The 23413-nt window shown below is 41.0% G+C and overlaps 1 protein-coding gene across 2 annotated transcripts; it reads right to left on the bottom strand.

The window, feature by feature from the left end:
- On the bottom strand, positions 1–20230 carry CREG1 (cellular repressor of E1A stimulated genes 1; the record flags this gene model as incomplete). 2 transcript variants are annotated; one of them, XM_082832681.1, is made up of 4 exons in its annotated part: positions 19836–20230; positions 16883–17002; positions 15403–15587; positions 1–1356 (listed from the first exon to the last, which is right to left on the bottom strand). In XM_082832681.1, the coding sequence occupies exons 1-4, from the start codon at positions 20178–20180 to the stop codon at positions 1353–1355; spliced, it is 654 nt and encodes a 217-aa protein (XP_082688807.1). In that variant the 5' UTR covers positions 20181–20230. The 2 variants fall into 2 exon arrangements, with proteins under 2 accessions (XP_082688807.1, XP_082688808.1); XM_082832682.1 differs by lacking the exon at positions 1–1356 and having other exon boundaries at positions 15399–15587.
- Positions 20231–23413: the final 3183 nt, after the last annotated feature.

Here is a 23413-nt window from a genome sequence, read left to right as displayed (position 1 = left end):
TTTCATGAAAATAATGCTTTTAATTATTAATGCCTTGAATAAGAAACCTACTCTACCAAGTTTAAGATACATCATTTTTCTTAAAGAGAAGCTGTTTGCTCAATTTCAGATAAGTTCATTTTGTAGTCTTCATACTCATATTCAACTTCCTCTCTCTTAGCCATTTAAGGATTCAGTTGCTTGACTCCTGACACAGCTCTTTATGAAGGATCTCATACAGTCTTCTGAAATCATGTATATAGGTAATAAAAGCAAACAGTTTTTTCCCTTCTGAAGAAATGTGATTTCTTTTCTAAAAGTCACGTTGTTTTCCCTCTGATGACATGATTTAGGTAGTAACAGCATTAGAAGCCATTTAGAGATTTGAAGCAGTTGAGGAAGGCTTAGTTCATTGTTGAGAGTAGCATTAGAAAAAAAGCTAGGGAGAGCAGTTGGGAGATGGATTTGGGCCCTGGTTTAAACTGGTCTATGTCTGCGTCAACTTAACTTAGAAAAGAACACCAGAAACAACTTACACACAAAATCCCCTCCTTTCTTTTCTTTCTTCGCAATCTCATTTTGGGGCAAAAAAAAAAAAAAAAGTGTGCTTGTGTCTCTGTATTTTGAGTGGAGGAAACTAATTATACAGTGTCCACCTAGCTGGGGAAATCAAAATCAGAAAATTTTATGAACTTCCTTGATTAAATCAAATTCAGGAAGTTTTATGAACTTCCTTTGTTCTAGATAATTATCACTTTAGACTTCAAAAGCTTTTTTTAAACTTCTTTATAAGAAATAGTCTTGCCCTGTGTTGTTGGATCAACACCACCCAGGACTGTCAGACACAAATGGACCATGAGTGGGATGCTCCATTTGTGTTTCATCACTGATGTTTGTCTTGGCAAGATTTATTCAGGTGCACTGTAACAGGAGCCAAGCCCTTAATACAGGCTAAGGCAGCAGCCGTGGAGGCATGACACCTCTCCCCAGCACAGTGGTTTTCAGTAATTAAAAACACGTACTTGAGTACTTTCAAATGCCAATGGGCAATCTAAAACTGGTACCCACTCCTCTTTAAGGAGCACCATTGGCAAACTATTTGGAATTGATGGAACAAAACTTCTTTGATCATAATGAATGACATGTCTCTGAACATGGCTTCAAAATACAAAAATATATATAAATATATCCAGCAATCTCATCTTCCAAGAAATGCAGTAACAATCCATCTCAATTCTGTAAACATGCAAGCAAGGAAAGAAAACTGTCTAATATTCTGGGAAACTTTCCATAAAGAAACATTAAGCGCTTTAAGTCTGCATGAAACTTCCTAAGAAACTTCGCACGTGAGGTTAAATTCGCCACATGCTGCTTCACCTAGAGAGGGGAAGAGAGGGGAAGAAAAATTATGTCATTAAACTGAGTTGACAAATCATAAAAGTTAATTCATTCTAGGGAAGGACTAGAGAAACTTCTAATCTGAAAGTTTAAGATCTCAAGTTAATTTCAGCCACTTTAGTGTACTAAAGAATCATCTGGGAGAGGAACCAGGATGGCAGAGTAGAAGAACATGCTCTCACTCCCTCCCGCAGAACACCAGAATCACAACTACCTGCTGGACGATCATCGACAGGAAGATGCTGGAACTGACCAAAAAAGATACCACACATCCAAAGACAAAGGAGAAGCCACAACAAGACGGTAGGAGGGGCGCAATCACAGTAAAATCAAATCCCATAACGGCTGGGCGGGTGACTCACAGACTGGAGAACACTTATACCACAGAAGTCCACCCACTGGAGTGAAGGTTCTGAGCCCCACGTCAGGCTTCCCAACCTGGGGGTCTGGCAATGGGAGGAGGAATTCCTAGAGAATCAGACTGTGAAGCCTAGTGGGAACTGATTGCAAGACTTCGACAGGACTGGGGGAAACAGAGACTCCACTCTTGGAGGGCACACACAAAGTAGTGTGTGCATCGGGACACACGGGGGAGGATCAGTGACCCCAGGGGAGACTGAACCAGACCTACCACCTAGTGTTGGAGGGTCTCCTGCCGAGGCGGGGGGGTGGGGTGGGGTGGGGGCTGTGGCTCACTGTGGGGACAGGGACACTGGCGGCAGTTCTGGGAAGTACTCCTTGGTGTGAGCCCTCCCAGAGTCTGTCATTAGCCACACCAAAGAGCCCAGGTAGGCTCCAGTGTTGGGTTGCCTCAGGCCAAACAACCAACAGGGAGGGAACCCAGCCCCACCCATCAGCAGTCAAGTGGATTAAAGATTTACTGAGCTCTGCCCACCAGAGCAACAGTCAGCTCTACCCACCACCAGTCCTTCCCATCAGGGAACGTACACAAGCCTCTTAGATAGCCTCATCCACCAGAGGGCAGACAGCAGAAGCAAGAAGAACTACAATTCTGCAGCCTATGGAAAGAAAACCACATTCACAGAAAGACAGACAAGATGAAAAGGCAGAGGACTATGTACCAGACGAAGGAACAAGGTAAAACCCCAGAAAAACAACTAAATGAAGTGGAGATAGGCAACCTTCCGGAAAAAGAATTCAGAATAATGATAGTGAACGTGATCCAGGACCTCGGAAAAAGAATGGAGGCAAAGATCTAGAAGACACAAGAAATGTTTAACAAAGACCTATAAGAATTAATGAACAAACAAGCAGAGATGAACAATACAATAACTGAAATGAAACCTACACTAGAAGGAATCAATAGCAGAATAACTGAGGCAGAAGAATGGATAAGTAACCTGGAAGACAGAATGGTGGAATTCACTGCTGTGGAACAGAATAAACAAAAAAGAATGAAAAGAAATGAGGACAGCCTAAGAGACCTCTGGGACAAAATTAAACGCAACAACATTCGCATTATACGGGTCCCAGAAGGAGAAGAGAGAGAGAAAAGGACCAGAGAAAATATTTGAAGAGATTATAGTCGAAAACTTCCCTAATATGGGAAAGGAAATAGCCACCTAAGTCCAGGAAGCGCAGCAAGTCCCGTACAGGATAAACCCAAGGAGAAACATGCCAAGACACACAGTGATCAAATTGGCAAAAATTAAAGACAAAGAAAAATTATTGAAAGCAGCAAGGGAAAAAGGAGAAATAACATACAAGGGAACTCCCATAAGGTTAACAGCTGATTTCTCAGCAGAAACTCTACAAGCCAGAAGGGAGTGGCATGATATACTTAAAGTGATGAAAGGGAAGAACCTACAACCAAGATTACTCTACCCAGCAAGGATCTCATTCAGATTCAATGGAGAAACCAAAAGCTTTACAGACAAGCAAAAGCTAAGAGAATTCAGCACCACCAAACCAGCTCTACAACAAATGCTAAAGGAACTTCTCCAAGTGGGAAACACACGAGAAGAAAAGGACCTACAAAAACAAACCCAAAACAATTAAGAAAATGATCACAGGAACATACATATCGATAATTACCTTAAACGTGAATGGATTAAATGCTCCAACCAAAAGACACATGCTTGCTGAATGGATACAGAAACAAGACCCATATATATGCTGTCTACAAGAGACCTACTTCAGACCTAGGGACACATACAGACTGAAAGTGAGGGGATGGAAAAAGATATTCCATGCAAATGGAAATCAAAAGAAAGCTGGAGAAGCTATATTCATATCAGATAAAGTAGACTTTAAAATAAAGAATGTTACAAGAGACAAGGAAGGACACTACATAATGATCAAGGGATCAATCCAAGAAGAAGATATAACAATTATATATGCACCCAACATAGGAGCACCTCAATACATAAGGCAACTGCTAACAGCTGTAAAAGAGGAAATCGACAGTAACACAATAATAGTGGGGGACTTTAACACCTCACTTACACCAATGGACAGATCATCGAAAATGACAATAAATAAGGAAACAGAAGGTTTAAATGACACAATAGACCAGATAGATTTAATTCATATTTATAGGACATTACATCCAAAAACAGCAGATTACACTTTCTTCTCAAGTGCACATGGAACATTCTCCAGGATAGATCACATCTTGGGTCACAAATCAAGCCTCAGTAAATTTAAGAAAATTGAAGTCATATCAAGCATCTTTTCCGACCACAACACTGAGATTAGAAATGAATTAAAGGGGAAAAAACGTAAAAAACACAAACACAAGAGGGCTAAACAATATGTTACTAAATAACCAAGAGTTCACTGAGGAAATCAAAAAATACCTAGAGACAAATGACAATGAAAACACGACGATCCAAAACCTATGGGATGCAGCAAAAGCAGTTCTAAAAGGGAAGTTTATAGCTATACAAGCCTACCTCAAGAAACAAGAAAAATCTCAAATAAACAATCTAACCTTACACCTAAAGGAACTAGAGAAAAAAGAACAAACAAAACCCAAAGTTAGCAGAAGGAAAGAAATCATCAAGATCAGAGCAGAAATAAATGACATAGAAACAAAGAAAATAATAGCAAAGATCAATAAAACTAAAAGCTGGTTCTTAGAGAAGATAAACAAAATTGATAAACCATTAGCCAGACTCACCAAGAAAAAGAGGGAGAGGACTCAAATCAATAAAATTAGAAATGAAAAAGGAGAAGTTACAACAGACATCGCAGAAATACAAAGCATCCTAAGAGACTACTACAAGCAACTCTATGTCAATAAAATGGACAACCTGGAAGAAATGGACAAATTCTTAGAAAGGTATAACCTTCCAAGACTGAATCAGGAAGAAACAGAAAATAAGAACAGACCAATCACAAGTAATGAAATTGAAACTATGATTAAAAATCTTACAGCAAACAAAAGTCCAGGACCAGATGGCTTCACAGGTGAATTGTATCAAACATTTAGAGAAGACTTAACACCCATCCTTCTCAACCTCTTCCAAAAAGTTGCAGAGGAAGGAACACTCCAAAAACTCATTCTATGAGGCCATCATCACCTTGATAGCAAAACCAGACAAAGATACTACAAAAGAAGAAAATTACAGACCAATATCACTGATGAATATAGATGCAAAAATCCTCAACAAAATACTAGCAAACAGAATCCAACAACACATTAAAAGAATCATACACCATGATCAAGTGGGATTTATCTCAGGGATGCAAGGATTCTCCAATATACGCAAAGCAATCAATGTGATACATCATATTAACAAACTGAAGGGAAAAAACATATGATCATCTCAATAGATGCAGAAAAAGCTTTTGACAAAATTCAACACCCATTTATGATAAAAACTCTCCAGAAAGTGGGCAGAGAGGGAACCTACCTCAACATAATAAAGGCCATATATGACAAACCCACAGCAAACATCATTCTCAATGGTGAAAAGCTGAAAGCATTTCCTCTAAGATCAGGAATGAGACAAGGACATCCACTCTCACCACTATTATTCAACATAGTTTTGGAGGTCCTAGCCACGGCAATCAGAGAAGAAAATGAAATAAAAGGAACACAAATTGGAAAAGAAGAAGTAAAACTGTCATTGTTTGCAGATGACATGATACTATACATAGAGAATCCTAAAGATGCCACCAGAAAACTACTAGAGCTAATCAATGAATTTGGTAAAGTTGCAGGATACAAAACTAATGCACAGAAATCTCTTGCATTCCTATACACTAATGATGAAAAGTCTGAAAGAGAAATTATGGAAACACTCCCATTTACCATTGCAACAAAAAGAATAAAATACCTAGGAATAAACCTACCTAGGGAGACAAAAGACCTGTATGCAGAAAACTATAAGACACTGATGAAAGAAATTAAAGATGATACCAACAGATGGACAGATATACCATGTTCTTGGATTGGAAGAATCAATATTGTGAAAATGACTATACTACCCAAAGCAATCTACAGATTCAATGCAATCCCTATCAAATTACCAATGGCATTTTTTACGGAACTAGAACAAATCATCTTAAAATGTGTATGGAGACACAAAAGACCCCGAATAGCTAAAGCAGTCTTGAGGGAAAAAAACAGAGCTGGAGGAATCAGACTCCCTGACTTCAGACTATACTAAAAAGCTACTGTGATCAAGACAATATGGTACTGGCACAAAAACAGAAACATAGATCAATGGAACAACATAGAAAGCCCAGAGATAAACCCACGCACCTATGGTCAACTAATTTATGACAAAGGAGGCAAAGATATACAATAGAGAAAAGACAGTCTCTTCAATAAGTGGTGCTGGGAAAACTGGACAGCTACATGTAAAAGAATGAAATCAGAACACTCCCTAACACCATACACAAAAATAAACTCAAAATGGATTCGAGACCTAAATTAAGACTGGACAGTATAAAACTCTTATAGGAAAACATTGGAAGAACACTCTTTGACATAAATCACAGCAAGATCCTTTTTGATCCACCTCCTAGAGTAATGGAAATAAAAACAAAAATAAACAAATGGGACCTAATGAAACTTCAATGCTTTTGCATAGCAAAGGAAACCATAAACAAGACGAAAAGACAACCCTCAGAATGGGAGAAAATATTTGCAAATGAATGAATGGACAAAGGATTAATCTCCAAAATATATAAACAGCTCATGCAGCTCAATGTTAAAGAAGCAGGCAACCCAATCCAGAAATGGGCAGAGGACCTGGGTGGACATTTCTCCAAAGAAGACATACAGATGGCCAAGAAGCACATGAAGGGTTGCTCAACATCACTGATTATTACAGAAATGCAGATCAAGGCTACAATGAGGTATCACCTCACACCAGTTGGAATGGGCATCATCAGAAAATCCACAAACAACGGGTGCTGGAGAGGGTGTGGAGAGAAGGAAGCCCTCTTGCACTGTTCGTGGGAATGTGGATTGGTGCGGCCACTGTGGAGAACAGTGTGGAGGTTCCTTAAAAGACTAGAAATAGAATTACCATATGATCCAGCAATCTCACTACTGGGCATATACCCAGAGAAGGCCATAATTCGAGAAGACACATGCACCCCAATGTTCATTGCAGCACTATTTGCAATAGCCAGGTCATGGAAGCAACCTAAATGCCCATTGACAGAGGAATGGATAAAGAAGATGTGGTACATATATAAAATGGAATATTACTCAGCCACAAAAAGGAACGAGATTGAGTCATTTGTTGAGACATGGATGGATCTAGAGACTGTCATACAGAGTGAAGTAAGTCAGAAAGAGAAAAACAAATATCGTATATTAACGCATGTATGTGGAACCTAGGAAAATGGTATAGATGAACCGGTTTGCAAGGCAGAAGTTGAGACACAGATGTAGAGAACAAATGTATGGACACCAAGGGGGGAAAACCGTGGTGGGGTAGGGATGGTGGTGTGCTGAATTGGGCGATTGGGATTGACATGTATACACTGATGTGTATAAAATTGATGACTAATAAGAACCTGCAGTATAAAAAAACAAACAAAGAAACAACTAATACTAAATTTTCTTTGGGTTATTTGTATGGAAATATGTTAATATAAATGTTTCAGACATTACATGAAATTTCTAAAAATCTTATATGTTCTGGTATAATGTTATAAGTCATAATTCTAGTAATTACTTTAAAATGTATATCTCAGAAATAACTAAATTTCCTTGTCAATTGCATTATTATGAACTTTCATCAAATCTTTAACCATGGTCATTTTTAAGTCTTTTGTCATTTACAGACAGTTCTGGGTGTACTCTGATGCTTTTGCAAAAATGTTCCTATAAAAGGCTTTCATCTTCAAGGAATTCAGGGAAAAGACTCTGACAAGTACAGGTTTCTGGTAACTGACTATACTGCTGAACTGAATGAATAAGCATTTTCAGAACTCTAATGGAAAACTGATGAATTCATACAAGTGCTAACAAAAGATCAAGATAAAAAAAAAATAATTACATGGGACTGAGTGAACTTATGAGGATGATTATAATTTTTGTGACTTTCTGTTTGAATAAAAAAAAAATCCCACAAGGACTCAGAGGCAAAAAATATACAAATCAATTTTCACTGCAAAGTAAAGGAGCTGTTACAGTGGAGGATTCCTGGACTGAATGTCAATATTATGACATAGTGTGAGTGTGTTTTGTGTTTGGTAATTGCAATCATTGTTGCTTTTGTTGCGGTCATCCATTTACAATGCTTGGTGTCAGTTTATTTATCTCTTGTAAAAATAAAATACAGCGTGTGTTTGTGTGAACAACAACAACAAAAAAAGATGAGAAACTGAGGCTCGAAGTCACAGAGCAATTAGTTCATACAGTTAGGACTGTAGCTTATTGATCTCTGACTCCAAAGCTCAGGCACTTTTACTAAGCCATACTAGCTCTACATTCCATTCTCAAAATATCTTCCATTTATATAGATCATGTAACATGTTCACACCACATACAGGCGACTGTGTGTATACACATTACATCAGTGTTCTTCTTTCCTTAAGCATGGCCTTCTCTCTCATCACATTCTGATGAGGAGGCATCCTTTGGAAGACGTGGTCTATAATGGCTAGACCGCAGCTTGCAGCTGAAGCCAAGTGAGGTGTCAGCTGTGTGTCGGCAGAGCTTATGCCCCATACAACATACATCAATTTATGCTGCCCTAGAGATAATAACAGGCAGACTACAGAAATAAGTAGCTATCTTCCTCTCATTATGTGTTGTGGGTGGATAAACCGTAAACAATATTTCCTTCATTTGAAAGTTGTAAATGCAACAGATGGGGAAATTTCTGTTAATAGAGTATTAGAAACCTTACGTATCTCTATTTTGTTTGTAAATACAATCTTGTTCTGAATCACAGTGATTTTCTGCCAGTCTGGGTGTGGTGGACATTACTAGGCCTCCTCAGTATCCATGTCCTCTCCATTTCCAGACACACAGAGACCATACTTCCCAGGCCCCGCATGCATTAGGAAGGGCCACGGTACTCGTCTGGCCAATGAGCTGTAAGCAGAAGCAGTGCATGTGTGGCTTCTAGAACAAAGTAACTTAGTTCCAGATGGGTAAGCTTTCAGAACTTTTTTCTTGCAACAGCCATTGTGGAAGCCTGTGTTAACATGGAGGTTCCACAGGGTCCACAGAGACCAGACTGTGGAGCCAACCAACACACGGAGGATAATTGTCCTGGAGAATTGCCCAAATCCATGGCAGAATTTGCATAAATAAAAATAAACCTTTGACTTTTGTTTTCTTAAGCCACTGAAATTTAAATGTCATCTCTTAACAACGTAAGAGACATAACTTGGACCCTCCTGACTAACGCTGTGGGTGAGGTCATTTCACTGATACCATAAAATAGCATACACATCCTTCTGTTCTAATCCAAAGTAATATATGCATTTTAATCTCATACTCAACGTCTTCTACAAACTGGCCCAAACCTACCTTCTGAAATTACCTTCTACCATCCTCCAAGTGAAACTAAACACCATTCTTTGACCCCATCTCACAATTCCTTGCTCTTTTTTTAAATCTATGTCGTTCCCTTGCCTAGCATACTGTCTCTTCCTTTCACACATATCAAATTGCTATCTTTAAAAGGCCCAACTCATATGCTAACTCTTCCAATGAAACCTTCCCTAATCCCACTATGCTGAAGTGATTTCTCCTTCCTTCAGATTTTCATATTTCTTGCTGCTCCTTCTAACTGTATATTTTGTATTATGCTTATTTTACACATAACATTAGTTTCAGGTGCACAGCATAAAGATTTGAAATATGTATGTATAGTAAAATGATTGCCCCAGGCTACTTAATTTCTAACACTGCACATAGTTATGGTTTTTTTCTTGTGATAAGAATTTTTAAGATCTACTCTCTTAGCAACTTTCAAACATACAACACAGTATTATTAACTATAGTCACCATTCTGTACATCATATCCTCATGACTTATTTTATAACTGGAAGTTTGTGCTTTTTGACCCCCTTCACCCATTTCACCCACCCCCGCCCACCTCCCACCTCTGGCAACCACCAATCTGTTCTCTGTAGCTGTGAGTTCAGGGTTTGGGGTTTTTTCAAATTTTTTATTTCTATTTTTAGATTCCACAAATAAGTGAGATCATACAGGACTTGTCTTTCTTCGTCTGATTTTTTTCACTTAACGTAATGCCCTCAAGGTCCAGCCATGTTGTAGCAAATGGCAAGATTCCCTTCTTCTTTATGACTGACTAATATTCATACATATGTCAAATCCTTTGCCTCTTTTTTAATTGAATTAACTATATTTTTATTGTTGAATTATATACTGTAAGGTTTTAATGTGTCTTGCCAGAACTTTTTTTCTATTACTAGAGTATGTTATTTTTACTATATGTTTTTAAATGGCATTTATGACACATACAATTTTGTAACTTGCTTTTTAAACTTAATATATTGTGATCATCTTTACATGTCTAATTACATCACTTCCAATGACTGCTTTATGGTTCATTATATGAATGTTCCATAATCTAAAATCTAATGCTTTTTTTTTTAACATCTTTATTGGAGTATAAAATCTAATACTTTAAATTAAAGTCCATGGGACTTTCCTGGTGGTCCAGTGGCTAAGATTCTGTGCTCCCAATGCAGGGGGCCCGGATTCTATCCCTAGTCAGGGAACTAGATCCCACAAACTGCAACTAAGAGTTAGCATGCCACAACTAAAGATCCCACATGCCACAACTAAAGTTCCCACATGCTACAATGAAGATCGTGCACATAGCAACTAAAGATTCCACATGCCACAACTAAGACGCAGCACAGCCAAATAAATAATAAATAAATATTTTTTTTTAAAAAAAAGTTTAGGGATTCCTTGGTGGCACAGTGGTTAAGAATCTGCCTGCCTATGCAGAGCACAGGGGTTCGAGCCCTGGTCTGGGAAGATTCCACATGCCGCAGAGCAACAAAGCCCATGTGCCACAACTACTGAGCCTGTGCTCTAGAGCCCGCAAGCCACAACTACTGAAACCGCGAGCCACAACTACTGAGCCCAAGCGCCACAACTACTGAAGCCCACATGCCTAGAGCCTGTGCTCTGCAATAAGAGAAGCCACTGCAATGAGAAGCCCACACACTGCAATGAAGAGTAGCCCCGCTCACCGCAACTACAGAAAGCCCACACAGCAACAGACCCAGCACAGCCAAGAAAAAAAAAAAAAAAAAAAGATTTAGATTTAAATACAGGATTTATTTAAAAGGAAAAGAAAAAAATGCCACACTGCATCTATATTTTTGAACACTTACACAATCACTTCTTTTTTTAATTGAGGTATAATTGACATATAACATATTAGTTTCAGGTGTACAACATAATGATTCCACATTTGTATACACTGAGAAATGATCATCAGGAGTCTAGTTAACATCCATCATCACACAGAGTTACAAAATGTTTTTCTTGGGATGAGAACTTTTAAGATCTATTTACTCAGTAACCGTCAAATCTGCAGTATGGTATTATAAACTATAGTCACCACGCTGTATACTATATTCCCATGACTTGTTTATTTTATAACAGGAAGTTTGTACCTTTTGACCCCCTTAACCTGTTTCACCCACCCCACCCCACCCCGCCTCTGGTAGCCACCAATCTGTTCTCTGTACCTATGAGTTTGCTTTGCTTTGGTTTTTTGTTGGTTTGCTTATTTGTTGTTTAGATTCCACATATAATACAGTATTTTTCTCTGACTTTTTCACTTAGCATAATGCACTCAAAGTACATCCATTTTGTTACAAATGACAAGATTTCCTTCTTTTATATGGCTGAATAATATTCCTATATCTGTATAGAGAGATACAGCAATCACATTTTCTTTTTCTATCCATCCATCAATGGACACAGGTTGTTTCCCTGTCTTGGCTATTGCGAATGATGCTGCAATGAACATGGGGTGCATACAGCTTTTCAAATTAGGGTTTTCATTTTCTTCAGATAAATACCCAGAAATGGAATTGCTGGAAACATGTGAGTTCTGTTTTTAAGTTTTTGAGGAATCTCCATGCTGTTTTCCATGGTGGCTGCGCCAATTTGCATTCCCATTAACAGTGCATAGGGGTTCCCCGTTCTCCACATCCTCACCAATACTTGTTATTTCTTGTCTTTTTGATAACAGCCATTCTAACACATGTGAGGTGATATCTCATTAAGGTTTTGACTTGCATCTTCCTGATGATCGGTGATGCTGAGCATCTTTTCATGTACCTGGCCATGTATGTCTTCTTGGAGAAACGTCTAATTGGATCCTCTGCCCATTTGTAATTGGATTGTTTGTTTTATTTGCTATTGAGTTGTATGAATTCTTTATATATTTTGGATATTAACCCCTTATCAAATATATGATTTGCAAATTAAAAAAATTTAAAAAAAGAATCATCTGAGTTTGCTAAAATGCAGATTCCTGAGTTCTGGTTTAGGGTCAGGCCTAGCTAGGAATCTTCATCTCGGCCATCATTCCTCCTCTCCAAGTATGATGCTGACACACTTAGCAAATGCTGCCGGGATGAAACATTCATCAGCAGCTGTGGCTGCTGTGATCATCTCATTCAAGAATATCTGAACGTTTAAAAGACAAAAACAGTCGAGAACAGAAGGGGTCCTGAACATTAGGGCAAAAGAGCAGCAATCAGCCAGCATCCAGCCGGGGACGTGACCTTGACCCATTTTCCTGTTGCGGCCCCGACCACTGCCATCAGGAAATCCAGCTCCAGGTAAGGCAGAGCGGGCAGGCTTGTAGGCTGTGACCTCTCATTACCTCTGTCTTTGCCAGGGAACACGTGGGCAGCCCAGAGGCCTGCTGCTCATACTTAACAGAGAGAGGAAGCAATTGCTGGTACTTATGAGAACTGCTTACTCAAGCATGAGCACAAATACTTTGGGTGAACATCAACCTTCCATTCAATATGAGTCCAGCAAGGCAAGGACTATTGTATACTCTCTTGGGCTATTGAACAGTTCTGATGGCAAACCTGGTGGGTGGGATGGTGGGGCACCCACTCCTGGACTCTGAAATGGAGTCAGAGGCACCTGTTCGGGAAGGTCACCTTCAAGTCACTGCCCATTCCTAGGATTCTGGAGTCCTGTCTCAGGATGGGTCACACCCTGGGCTAGTCTTCTGTCCTCCTCTCAGAAGGACAGGAGAGAGTGCTCCCTTTTAACTCTGAGCTGCAGAAAAGGCCCACTCGTCTGTGTTAATTAAGTGGGAACCTCAAATTTATCTATTTTACTCACTTATTCAGTGTGGAGACTTATGGGAAAACCCAGTTTTATTTTGTTATTAAAGCAAGCATTGCCCTCGGGCATATTATTTATACAAAGATAACTGTACTTCAGAGATTGTTATGTCCTGTAAAAGTGATCTTTAACCTCAAAGAGCAGGCCTATTATCTTACTGGCCTTCCTCCTTGATAATTTGTTGCCCTGCCATAATGTTGTAATTGCTACCTCTGTCTTCCTATAAAGTAAGATGGCTTTTCGTGTCCAGGAGACAATCACTGGCCCAGGTCTCTTCTCCTGCATGCACGGCAGCGGAATAAACACCATGACTGTTAGATTCTTTATTCAAACAAGGAAGTCGAGAATCTTTGTCTCAAAGGATCAGCCTGAAAAGTAGCCAGTATTTATTAAACACCTGCTCTGTGCCATGTACTGTCCTAGGTCCAGTTTGGATTGAAAAACCAAAACTAAAACCTGAGCTTTGCTATGAAGAGACTTACAGTCATGGTGGAAAGTCAATAGTTCACCACAGAACTGTTGTACAATAGAATAAGACAGAATAAACGAATGCTGAGAATTTAAACCCAAACCTGAACTGCAACCTACAGGTCTAGCTTAGCATGTCACCCTAATCTCCACAAACAGCAGTCAGTCTGTTACAAGTAGAAAGTGTTTAAATTACACTGGAATTGAAGCCTGGTCAGCTGCCAGTAAGGTAACCAGAGGGGCAGCAAAACGTCTTGGTTAGAAGCAAGTTGAGGGCTGTGGAGCTAGAATGCTGGGGTTTGCATCCCAGCACCATTGCTTACTGGCTGTAAGGCTTTAGGCCAGTTTCTTTCTTTTCTGCGCATCAGCTCTCTATCTCATAAATGAAGAAAAACACTACCTAACTCATAGGATTGCAGTGAGAATTCAGTGAGTTCAGACATGTAAAGCTGCCAGTACAGCACCAGCCAGCAATGCTCAACAAACGCTACTGCTACTGTTATTGTCATCACCATCCGCTAGACCTTGAGGCTGCCAGACATGCCACCGTGACCTGTGTCGCCTGGGAAAAGTATCAGTCCCTTGTATGCCTTCATTTGTTTTTTTTTGGGGGGGGGGGTTGTTTTGTTTTGTTTGTTTGTTTTTGGTCATGCCTCGCAGCTTGCAGGATCTTAGTTCCCCAACTGGGGAACTAAGTGCGAAGATCTAACCTCTGGACCACCAGGGAAGTCCCTGTATTCCTTCATTTGAACCCTGACCTAATTTCAAAGAATCTGATCAGACCCTTCTTTTCTGTCCCTTTCCCATCTTCAGGTTATGTTCTTCTCGTTCATTCTCTCCCATGACTCCTTCCCTCTAAGTATCCACTTCCTGGAGGGATACACCACACACCTCCACAGGTGCTCACAGGACAGGGGTCACGTGCTCGGACTCGATGTGGATCCCTCATGGTCTGGAAGCACCCAGGTCTGATTCTTATGAGAAAATGCCACCACGGGTCAGAACTGGTCTCCACCCAGGGCCCCAGAAGCATAGCCTTAAAATGGGGTCTCAGGAATTCCCTGGCAGTCCAGTGGTTAGGGCTCCATGCGTTCAATGCCACGGCCCAGGTTCAATCCCTGGTCAGGGAACTAAGATCCTTCAAGCCATGGCGTGCAGAGAAAAAAAAGAAAAAATAATAGAATCTCCACCTGGTGTCCTAGTTTGTAGATAGAGTTCAGGGGGGTTGTGATGGGAAAAAACTGGGATGGAAAAAGTTTTCATTTTCATTAAGCTCTAACTGAAATGTATCATTCTTTTCAATGATGAACGTAGGCAATAAACCACAGTGGTGACAGTGTATCTGTGACGGCCAGCAACAGAAATATAGAAATTGCAGATACTCTCACATCATGGTAGAGTTGCTGCAGATGTCTTAATATATTCAGTTCTCACTACTCTGAAAGTGCAGAAAAGTTATGGACGCACTACTAGACCTTATTATTTAACATATTCATTAAAAAGCCAACATATTACTATACCACGCATTTTATAAAATATTTTTATAAAGGTATTTCAATATAGTTGATTTCTTTTGTAATCCTGTGTACTTCATGCATTTAAAAAATATTATTCCTAGGGGAGTTGTAGGCCTTACCAGCTTGCCAAAGGGATCCATGGTACATGAAATGGTTAAGACCCCCTTGCTTTAGAAGGTTGAGGACCTTCTAAAAGGGCTGTAATATTAGAAAGATGAAAGACATGTAAATACTTACTGAAATGTGGCATTATAATATTCTTCAGGCGTCACTATTTTTGGTCCACCAAAGTAGTCCACGACCCAGATATTGGTTATATTCAACTTAGCGAAGAACCAATTATGGCTGGATGGCCAGGTTTTCATCTCAGGGTGTCGAATGAATAATGAATTCCTTGCAACATCCATTTCTGCTTCACTCACCTAAAAGACATACGTAAAATAAACCTACTCATAGCAGTGACATTTTGTTTTCTTGGCTGTTAAGAATGTGTGATTCTAGCATTCCACAAATCCTAAAGAGTTTGTTTAGTTATAAATCCTAATTTTTTAATTTTATTTTTAAAATTAACGATCTATAATTGACATATACCATTGTATTAGTTTTAGGTGTACAACATGTTTGATATGTGCATACATTGCAAAATAATCACCACAAGTTTAGTTAACATCCATCACCACACATAGACACAATTTTTTTCTCATCTTTTTTTTTCCCTCGTGCTGAAAACATTTAAAATCTACTATAAATTCTGATCTTAAGGAATCAAGAGGAAGTAAAGGAAATTTGAAGAAATGCAGAGAACAATGGAGATTTCAAACGTTGGTGATAACACATACCATAATAAAGTGGGAAACCATCATGAGAACCAATTTTCACTGCTAAATAGCAATTCTGAGCTATCAGAGTAATTGGCACAAAGTGCTATAATAAAATGCTACTGGTGGTTATGCTATGTAACATTAGCACTTTTATCCCATTACATGCACATGTTAAACACGTAGATGAGTGTACACAAAGGATAAAAGTCTTTAGAAGAAGCACAATGGAACTCAAGAGTATCTGCTGCCCCTCTTTCTCTTGCCAGTGAAGGACACTCAACTCTAGAGATGCATCCACATAGAATTTTGAGACCACAGATAAAACTTATCTGAGGTATTCATGATTGACAAGGTCAAGAAGGTGGTCTGCTGCTTGGCGATCAGATCAGTTCCCATGACACCTCGCCCTTTGCCCTTCCCACGATTTTATTTAACCTCTTCCCTCTAGCACTCACCGCAAACTGTCTAAATTCATTTCTAGTATTTAATAATGGGTACTCCCCTTTTAACCTACTAAATCCACCCTCTGCTCTAAGCCACTGTTAAAATATAGAGACAAGGAACCCAAACGTGGGAAATATTGTACAACGTACAACATGGTCAGGAGTATAAATTTTGGCTGATCAGGTGTTCCTCATATACGCGCTTAATAGCTGTTATATCTGTTCGGCTTCAAAAGATAGTTCATTTTCTTCATAAATATCTTATTGAACACCTATATGAAAGCAACTGATTAAAACCGTTAGCGTTCATGAAATTACATACTAGAATATATTCTACTTCTGTATCTCAACCACAAATCAATTTTATTTTATTCTAAGATATCTCTTCCTTCATTGTTAATAACATGATGCTCTTCTAAAACAAGTATCTGTTCTTGTAGGATAAATATTTACCTTGATAACAGTTCCTGATAGTATTATGTGAGCACAGAGGGGACTTTGGGGATCAAATCCATATTTCCTGCAGAAACTAGTCTCTGCCAAAGACATGGTCAGCGTAGCATATGGATTCTCCTGTAGAGAGAAAATGAAGACCTCTCACATGAAATACTGTCTCTGGAGAGGTAATCAATTTCACAAGTTGCATACCGTCCGCAGAGCTTGACCGTTCTTCCATGAAACAATGAATTGGAAAATACCACCTTCCACTTGGGGAAATTACTACTTGGATAGAGACTGATCTTTACCCTCTCTCCAAAAGAGGTGTGTTGGATGTTGTTTCATATTTTAAATTAATTGACTTGGTAAGGATGATTTTAATGCTTTTTTTCTCTTAAACTCTTAATTTGTCCCATATTCACCAGAGGAATTATAATTACAGTACCACCCAAATACAAGGCTGATCTCTAGTCTTCACTGAAAGAACTAAAGGATTAGACTAATGTGAAACTAGTGAATAAAAATACCACAGTGGCTCAACTAGCTAATTGTACAGTTTAAGCAAGAAAGTAGCTGAATCATGCTTCTTGGTTATCTTGTGCTAGCAGAAACTGTCATGTGACTTCAAAATTGGAGAAGCTGCTCATTCCTGTTCTAGCAATAAGAGAATTCTTAGATTAAAAATGTGATGCAAGCAAAATTTCTAACTCTTTCTTATTCAGAAATCAGCTTCATAAAAGGCATTGTTGACAGATTACAGTAAAATTCACATGCTGTATTTAGTGTTTTAAACCCCAAGTGTCTTGTGTGGGGAATTGTGCCATCTCACAGTGACCCATCAAAACAGTGAGTCATAAAGAGATCTCTTTGCAATCATTAGGCCAAGTATTTGCTGTCGACAAACTATTAGGTAAGGCACTATAGGAGACCAAAAATAGGGGAGGGGGAGACTCAGATAAGGTCTTTCCCTTCTCTGTAAGTTTATAATCTGGTTGAAAAGTCAGACATAAATAAAATTTTTAAAATGCAGCACAAAGACACAGAAGAGGTCAAAAAGCAGCACATAACTAATTGCCAAGTGAATGGTACCAATTGCCAAGTAATTGCCAAGTTAAGTGTATTTGAAGTGCAGAGTAAGAAGATGTCAGCACAGCCTGGAGTGATATGGAAACACTAGAAAGCTTTATAAGATAGTCAAATCAGCACAAAAGTGGGAAGACGTATTAAAGGTAAAGGGAATGGTAACTGCAAAAACACAGAACTGGGAAAGTGTAAGACACAACTGGGAGTAGTGAAAACCCAATTTGCTTGAAAGAAAGGTTTCCTGAGGGAAGGGGGTTGGGGACAAGGTGGGGGGAGGTCAGGGGCTGGGGGTAGTAAGGGTGGTTCACCTCCAAGCTAAGGAGCCAAGATTGTATTTTATAGGCTGGCATCTGTCAGGGCTTTCCAAGAACCACTTACCTGGAGAGCTTGTTAAAATGCTGATTTCTGGGCTCCATTCCCAGCCCAGGTATCTGCATTTTTAACAAACACCCAGGTGAATCCTATGCAGCTCTAGGCAGCCAGATGTTGTTAAAGGTTTCTGGGCAGACGGCAATGCTGAGTGGTATTTTGTTCATGTAAATCTGGTGGGTAGGGTACACAAGAGCAGACAGGAAGAAGACAGAGGTCAGAAGGAGGGGAAAAGTAGAAAGCAGAAACCAGCTTTGACTGGTTAATTGATGGCATCAGAGTCAGACTAATTCTGATGTGGCCATGCCTTTTCACTGCAATCACGAACCTGAAATCCTGGGCAAGTGCCTCACCACTGTCTTTTTCTAGAGATGTCAAAGACCTGAGCTCAAGTTCCACCTGACAGCCATTAGCTGACTAGTCACAAGTGAGTCTCTGCACCTCTGAGTTTGAGTTTCCACATTTCCTAAAATGAGGAAGATAGTATCAGCAAAAGTTTAAATATATTCATGTATAGCAGTGGTTCTCACTGCCCTCCCCCAATATTAGAAACATCAGGGAGGGATTTGGGGTGTTTTGTTTTTTTTTTATAAAATGTGTTTTTAGTAAAATGTCTTGGAATTGCCTTTTTAAAAGTCTTCCCAGGTGACTGTATTTGCAGCCAAGTTTGAACAGCACTGGTGGGAGTGGAATGAGCTTGCTATGAGCAAATGTCTAAGGGAGTGGAGCGGAGTGGGCTGGGAATAAGCAAATGGTGAATGGGGGTGTATGTGTCTTGGCTAAGGAGGCAGCTGCTTCTGGTTCTGCTCAAAGAATGCAGGCCCCCAGTGCCACAGAGCTTCCAATGTTTCAAGAAGTTAGAAATTTAGACGTTTAGTTGCAATCTCCATTTTTGAATGTTGATAATTAATTCAGATTTATTAAAAACAAAACAGAAATCTGCATGGGCCAAAGAAAACCAGTCTGTGGGCCTGATCAGCTCATGGGCCACCACTCTATGACCTGTGTTAGGGAAGCTCATGTGCACACGAGGCCTAAAGACTGCAATAATCATTCACGAGGTTGTCTGTTCGCTTCATGCTGCTGAAGGGAAAATCCTTAGCTCAAAAGAAACGGTGTCAAAGAGAAATCCCGAAGCCACTTATACAAAGTGCTAAACTACCCAACAGCCTCTACACCCGGTAAAACTTTTAATAATTAGAGCCCAGTTAATGAGACACCGTGCCCCAAGACGACTCAGGGCTGAGAAGTCCTCCTGGTGCTGGTAAAGAATTCGTCTCAAGTGAGTGGCGCGGTGGCGAGGGCGTGTGTGAAATTCCTGGTATTTAGTTGCCCAACAACTGGAAAGCTGCAATGTCAGCCCGGCCAGCGCGGGAGAGAAGTGGCAGGGGTTTGGGCTGGGTTCAAATTCTTAACTCTACGAGGCTGGCTCTCCTTCGCAAGCAGAATTCAAGCTATAGTCAAAAGGCTCGCGCTCCGGCCCGGCCCGCGGAGCCACACGGCCCCGCCCGCTCACCTTCAGGTTGCCCACCGACTGCTGCATCGGGCTCAGGTAGAAGTAGGGCACGCCGCTGCCCTTGGCCGGGGGCCCGTCGCTGAGCGATAAGACGTCGGCGAAGGGGCGGCCGCGCACCCCCTCCTGAGTGGAGATGGTGGCCAGCGCGCCCCAGTCGCAGACGTTCGTCACGAAGCGAGCCACCAGCGCCGCGTTCTCGCGGGGCGGCAGCAGCTCGGCGGCGCCCCAGTCCCCGTGGCCCCGGCCACCCCGGCCCCGCGCCGGCGCCACCAGCAGGGCCACCAGTGCAGGCGCCAGCAGGAAGGCGAGAACTGCACGCGCGGACCCGCGGGCACACCCGGCCATGGCGGTGACCCCTTCGAGAGTCCGGAGCCCTATGACCTAGGAGGCCCAAGGCTAGCCCAGCGTTACGGGCCTCGCCCAGCGCTACCGGCCCCGCCCACCGCGGGCAAGCCAGTCCCGCCCCTCCGAAGAGAACCAATCGGAGTACGGGAGTGGTGGGCGTGGGGGGCGTGTCCCTAGGCCTGCTCCTCAGACTGCTGGGACCCGACTGTTGATTCACCTTCTTATCGTTCCGCCCTGCCGCTGACAGGATTGGGAAATCGTCCTAAATGGGATTTGTTTTGTTTGACGGATGGAAAAACGGAGGCTTAGAGAAATTAAGCAGTTGTTTAAGTCATACTACTAGGAAAGGACCAGTCTCTTCACCCGTACGCCTTCCTTCAATACCTTTGGATATGACTACCTGGCATCTGAGAGGAAATGCTGCGTTTTCCACGTATGCGTTTACTTCAATATCCGCACCGAAGAGCAGGAAGGGTCCCAGTGGGACAGATAGAAGCCCCCAAATTTAACACCTTATAAACTACTCCTGGCCCAGGAGTCTCTCAGACAGAGACACTCGGGGATTATCAGGATTCCATGCACGAATTTGTTTGTTTTTTAACACCTTTATTGGAGTATAATTGCTTTACAATGTCGTATTAGTTTCTGCTGTATAACAAAGTGAATCAGCTATAGGTATACATATATCCCCATATCCCCTCCCTCTTGCGTCTCCCTCCCTCCCACCCTCCCTATCCCACCCCTCTAGGCGGTCACAAAGCACCGAGCTGATCTCCCTGTGCTATGCGGCTGCTTCCCACTAGCTATCTATTTTACATTTGGTAGTGTATATATGTCTATTCCACTCCCTCACTTCGTCCCAGCTTACCCTTCCCCCTCCCCGTGTCCTCAAGTCCATTCTCTACGTCTGCGTCTTTATTCCTGTCCTGCCCCTAGGTTCTTCAGAACCTTTTTTTTTTTTTTTTTTTAGATTCAGCCTATGTGTTAGCACCATGCACGAATTTGAACTCATGGAAGCCAGTTATGGGCCTAAGTCATCAGGCGTGGAGGCAGTGGTTTCACAAATGTCTTGCCCTTGCTGACCTCTCACCCCATGTAAGTGGCATTTCCCTTTGTTCCTCCTAAAAAGGTCTCTTCAGGGGTGCTTCCTCTTTCTGATACTCTGGGAATTGGTAAGTAAGCTCATATCACCTAATCTGCCGTCTTTATAATTATAAGCTTCGGTCACATCTCCTCAGGGTGAGTCCGCATCTTTTTGGCCTGGCCTCAAACCCCCATTTTCGTCGTTGTTATAAATGCTGCCTGGTGGTGCTGGTGCAGGAGTTTGCCAGCTCTGGCTCTGGGGGACCTGGCTCTCTGAGCTGAGATGTTCAACAAAGGTGAGGTAACTTCCCTCAGCTGCCCCGGGCCATGAGCAGGTGGGGGCCACAGGTGTGCGAGCCGAAGCCCCGCCTCCATTTCCTGCCTCCAACTCCGCCTCCCCATATTCTCAGGAAGATTCTCAGGCTACCCCCATCAGAACTTGGGTACAGAAACAAGAACTTTTACTCTGAGTAGCAGCCTTCAGTTCCCTCTGGTGGCCAAAGGGTGTTACACACACTGCTTGCACATTCAGGTAAGGGGGTGAGCACCTTAGTCAAAGTTGGTTTCCTTTTTAACAACTGAATTTGGGAGAGCTTCGAGCTAGATGGAAAGCTAAGCGGGAGAAATATGAGAGGAGGAAAATCAGGTTTATCATTTTCAAAAAAAATATTTAATACAAATCATTTGAGTGCCTGCCAATTACAAATATTTCATCCCTAACCTGTTAAGGGAAAAAGCATATGGAGTTTCAAATTTGGAGTTCTAATCTCAGCTCTGCCACTGTCAAGTCATGTGAATGTGGGACTTCCATCTCACCTCTTTGGACCACTGTTTTCGATTCTAAAATGAGTTGGATTAGATGATATCTGATACCTCTTTTGGTTCTCTTCTCTGTTTTTCTGTTAACATGCAAAACAGGGGCCTTTTGTAAGTTTTAGAACATGAATACTTTTTTTGCAAGCGGACTACAAAATCTTTTTTGTTTATTGCTATACCACTATCGCTAGTCTATGAAATAACAGTAAGCTCTATTATAGCCCCATTACAACACAGGTGCCTAGAACTTGGTCTTATGCATCTGAGCATGAGAATAAGGTCTACAAACCTCCAGTTTTAAGCACCTCCCCTCAGTGTCTGTCTTTGCACTGGCTGTTAAGTCTGCACAAAATGCTCCTCCCTCAGCTGAGGGCATGGCTACCTCATTCACATCCAGATCTCCACTCAGATGTCACTTCTTAAGGGTGCCTCCCTGACCACTCTTTCTAAGAGGTCTTCCTTGGTTATTCTCCATTGGACAGCCCTGTTTATTTCTTTCATAGTGCAGTAGTTCAGAATAAGTTGCCCCAAGATGTACCACTTTGGCGTGTGAATTTTTTTTTTTTTTTGGAGATTTCTGTTTATTCATGAGGCATTTTCTTCCTAGTAAACAATGTTGGTGCTTCTTTGGTCCCTTCAAGAAGCTCTGGTATGATTGCATCATCCAATCTAAGATTTTTAAAATGCCTTTTAACTGCATAACTATAGAACAACATGAGATAATTCAAAGGAGTTACAATGCCAAGATTCATTCATTTGATTCATTACTATTTAGAGCCTTTGCTGAGAAGATGGAGCTATCATCCTTTTTTGAGAGAAAATTGGCTAAGTTTAAGAGCCCTCTGAGTATTCTGTAGGACATCCTGTTTCTGTCCTATTTCTTTACTCTGTTCTCTGCAGTGATGACAGTTGTATTGAAATTCAATGCCCAGGATTTCAAGTGCTATAAGCATGTGGATTATTTGGAGCTGAAAACAACCAAGGCCCAAAGACTTGGGAAGAACCTTTGACCTTCCCCCTAACTGCCTAAAAGTAGTAGAGGACCTGTTCCAGGAAGGGAGCTATCACCGTAGATAACTATAGTATAACATGAACTAGTTGTTTTAGACAGGGAAGAGCTGTCAACCACAAAGTAATGCAGGAGGCTGCAAAGAAGGTAAGAGTTTATTTGGGGTCTTAAGAATTGCAATTCAGGAGACACAGATTTGGGTAACCCTGAAAGAGTGTTCTGAGAAAAAGAAAGAGTCAGGGGTTGTTAAAGCCAAAAAAACCCAGAAAGCCACGAGGTTGTTAAAAGTAGCTGGGTGAGAATTGTGATGACTTTGACTGCAGTC

This window comes from Leucopleurus acutus (assembly GCF_964270905.1).
Source record: "Leucopleurus acutus genome assembly, chromosome: 2".
Lineage (NCBI taxonomy): Eukaryota > Metazoa > Chordata > Mammalia > Artiodactyla > Delphinidae > Leucopleurus > Leucopleurus acutus.
The sequence above is the reverse complement of the archived record's forward strand: the minus strand, read 5'-3'. Positions and strand labels throughout refer to the sequence as shown.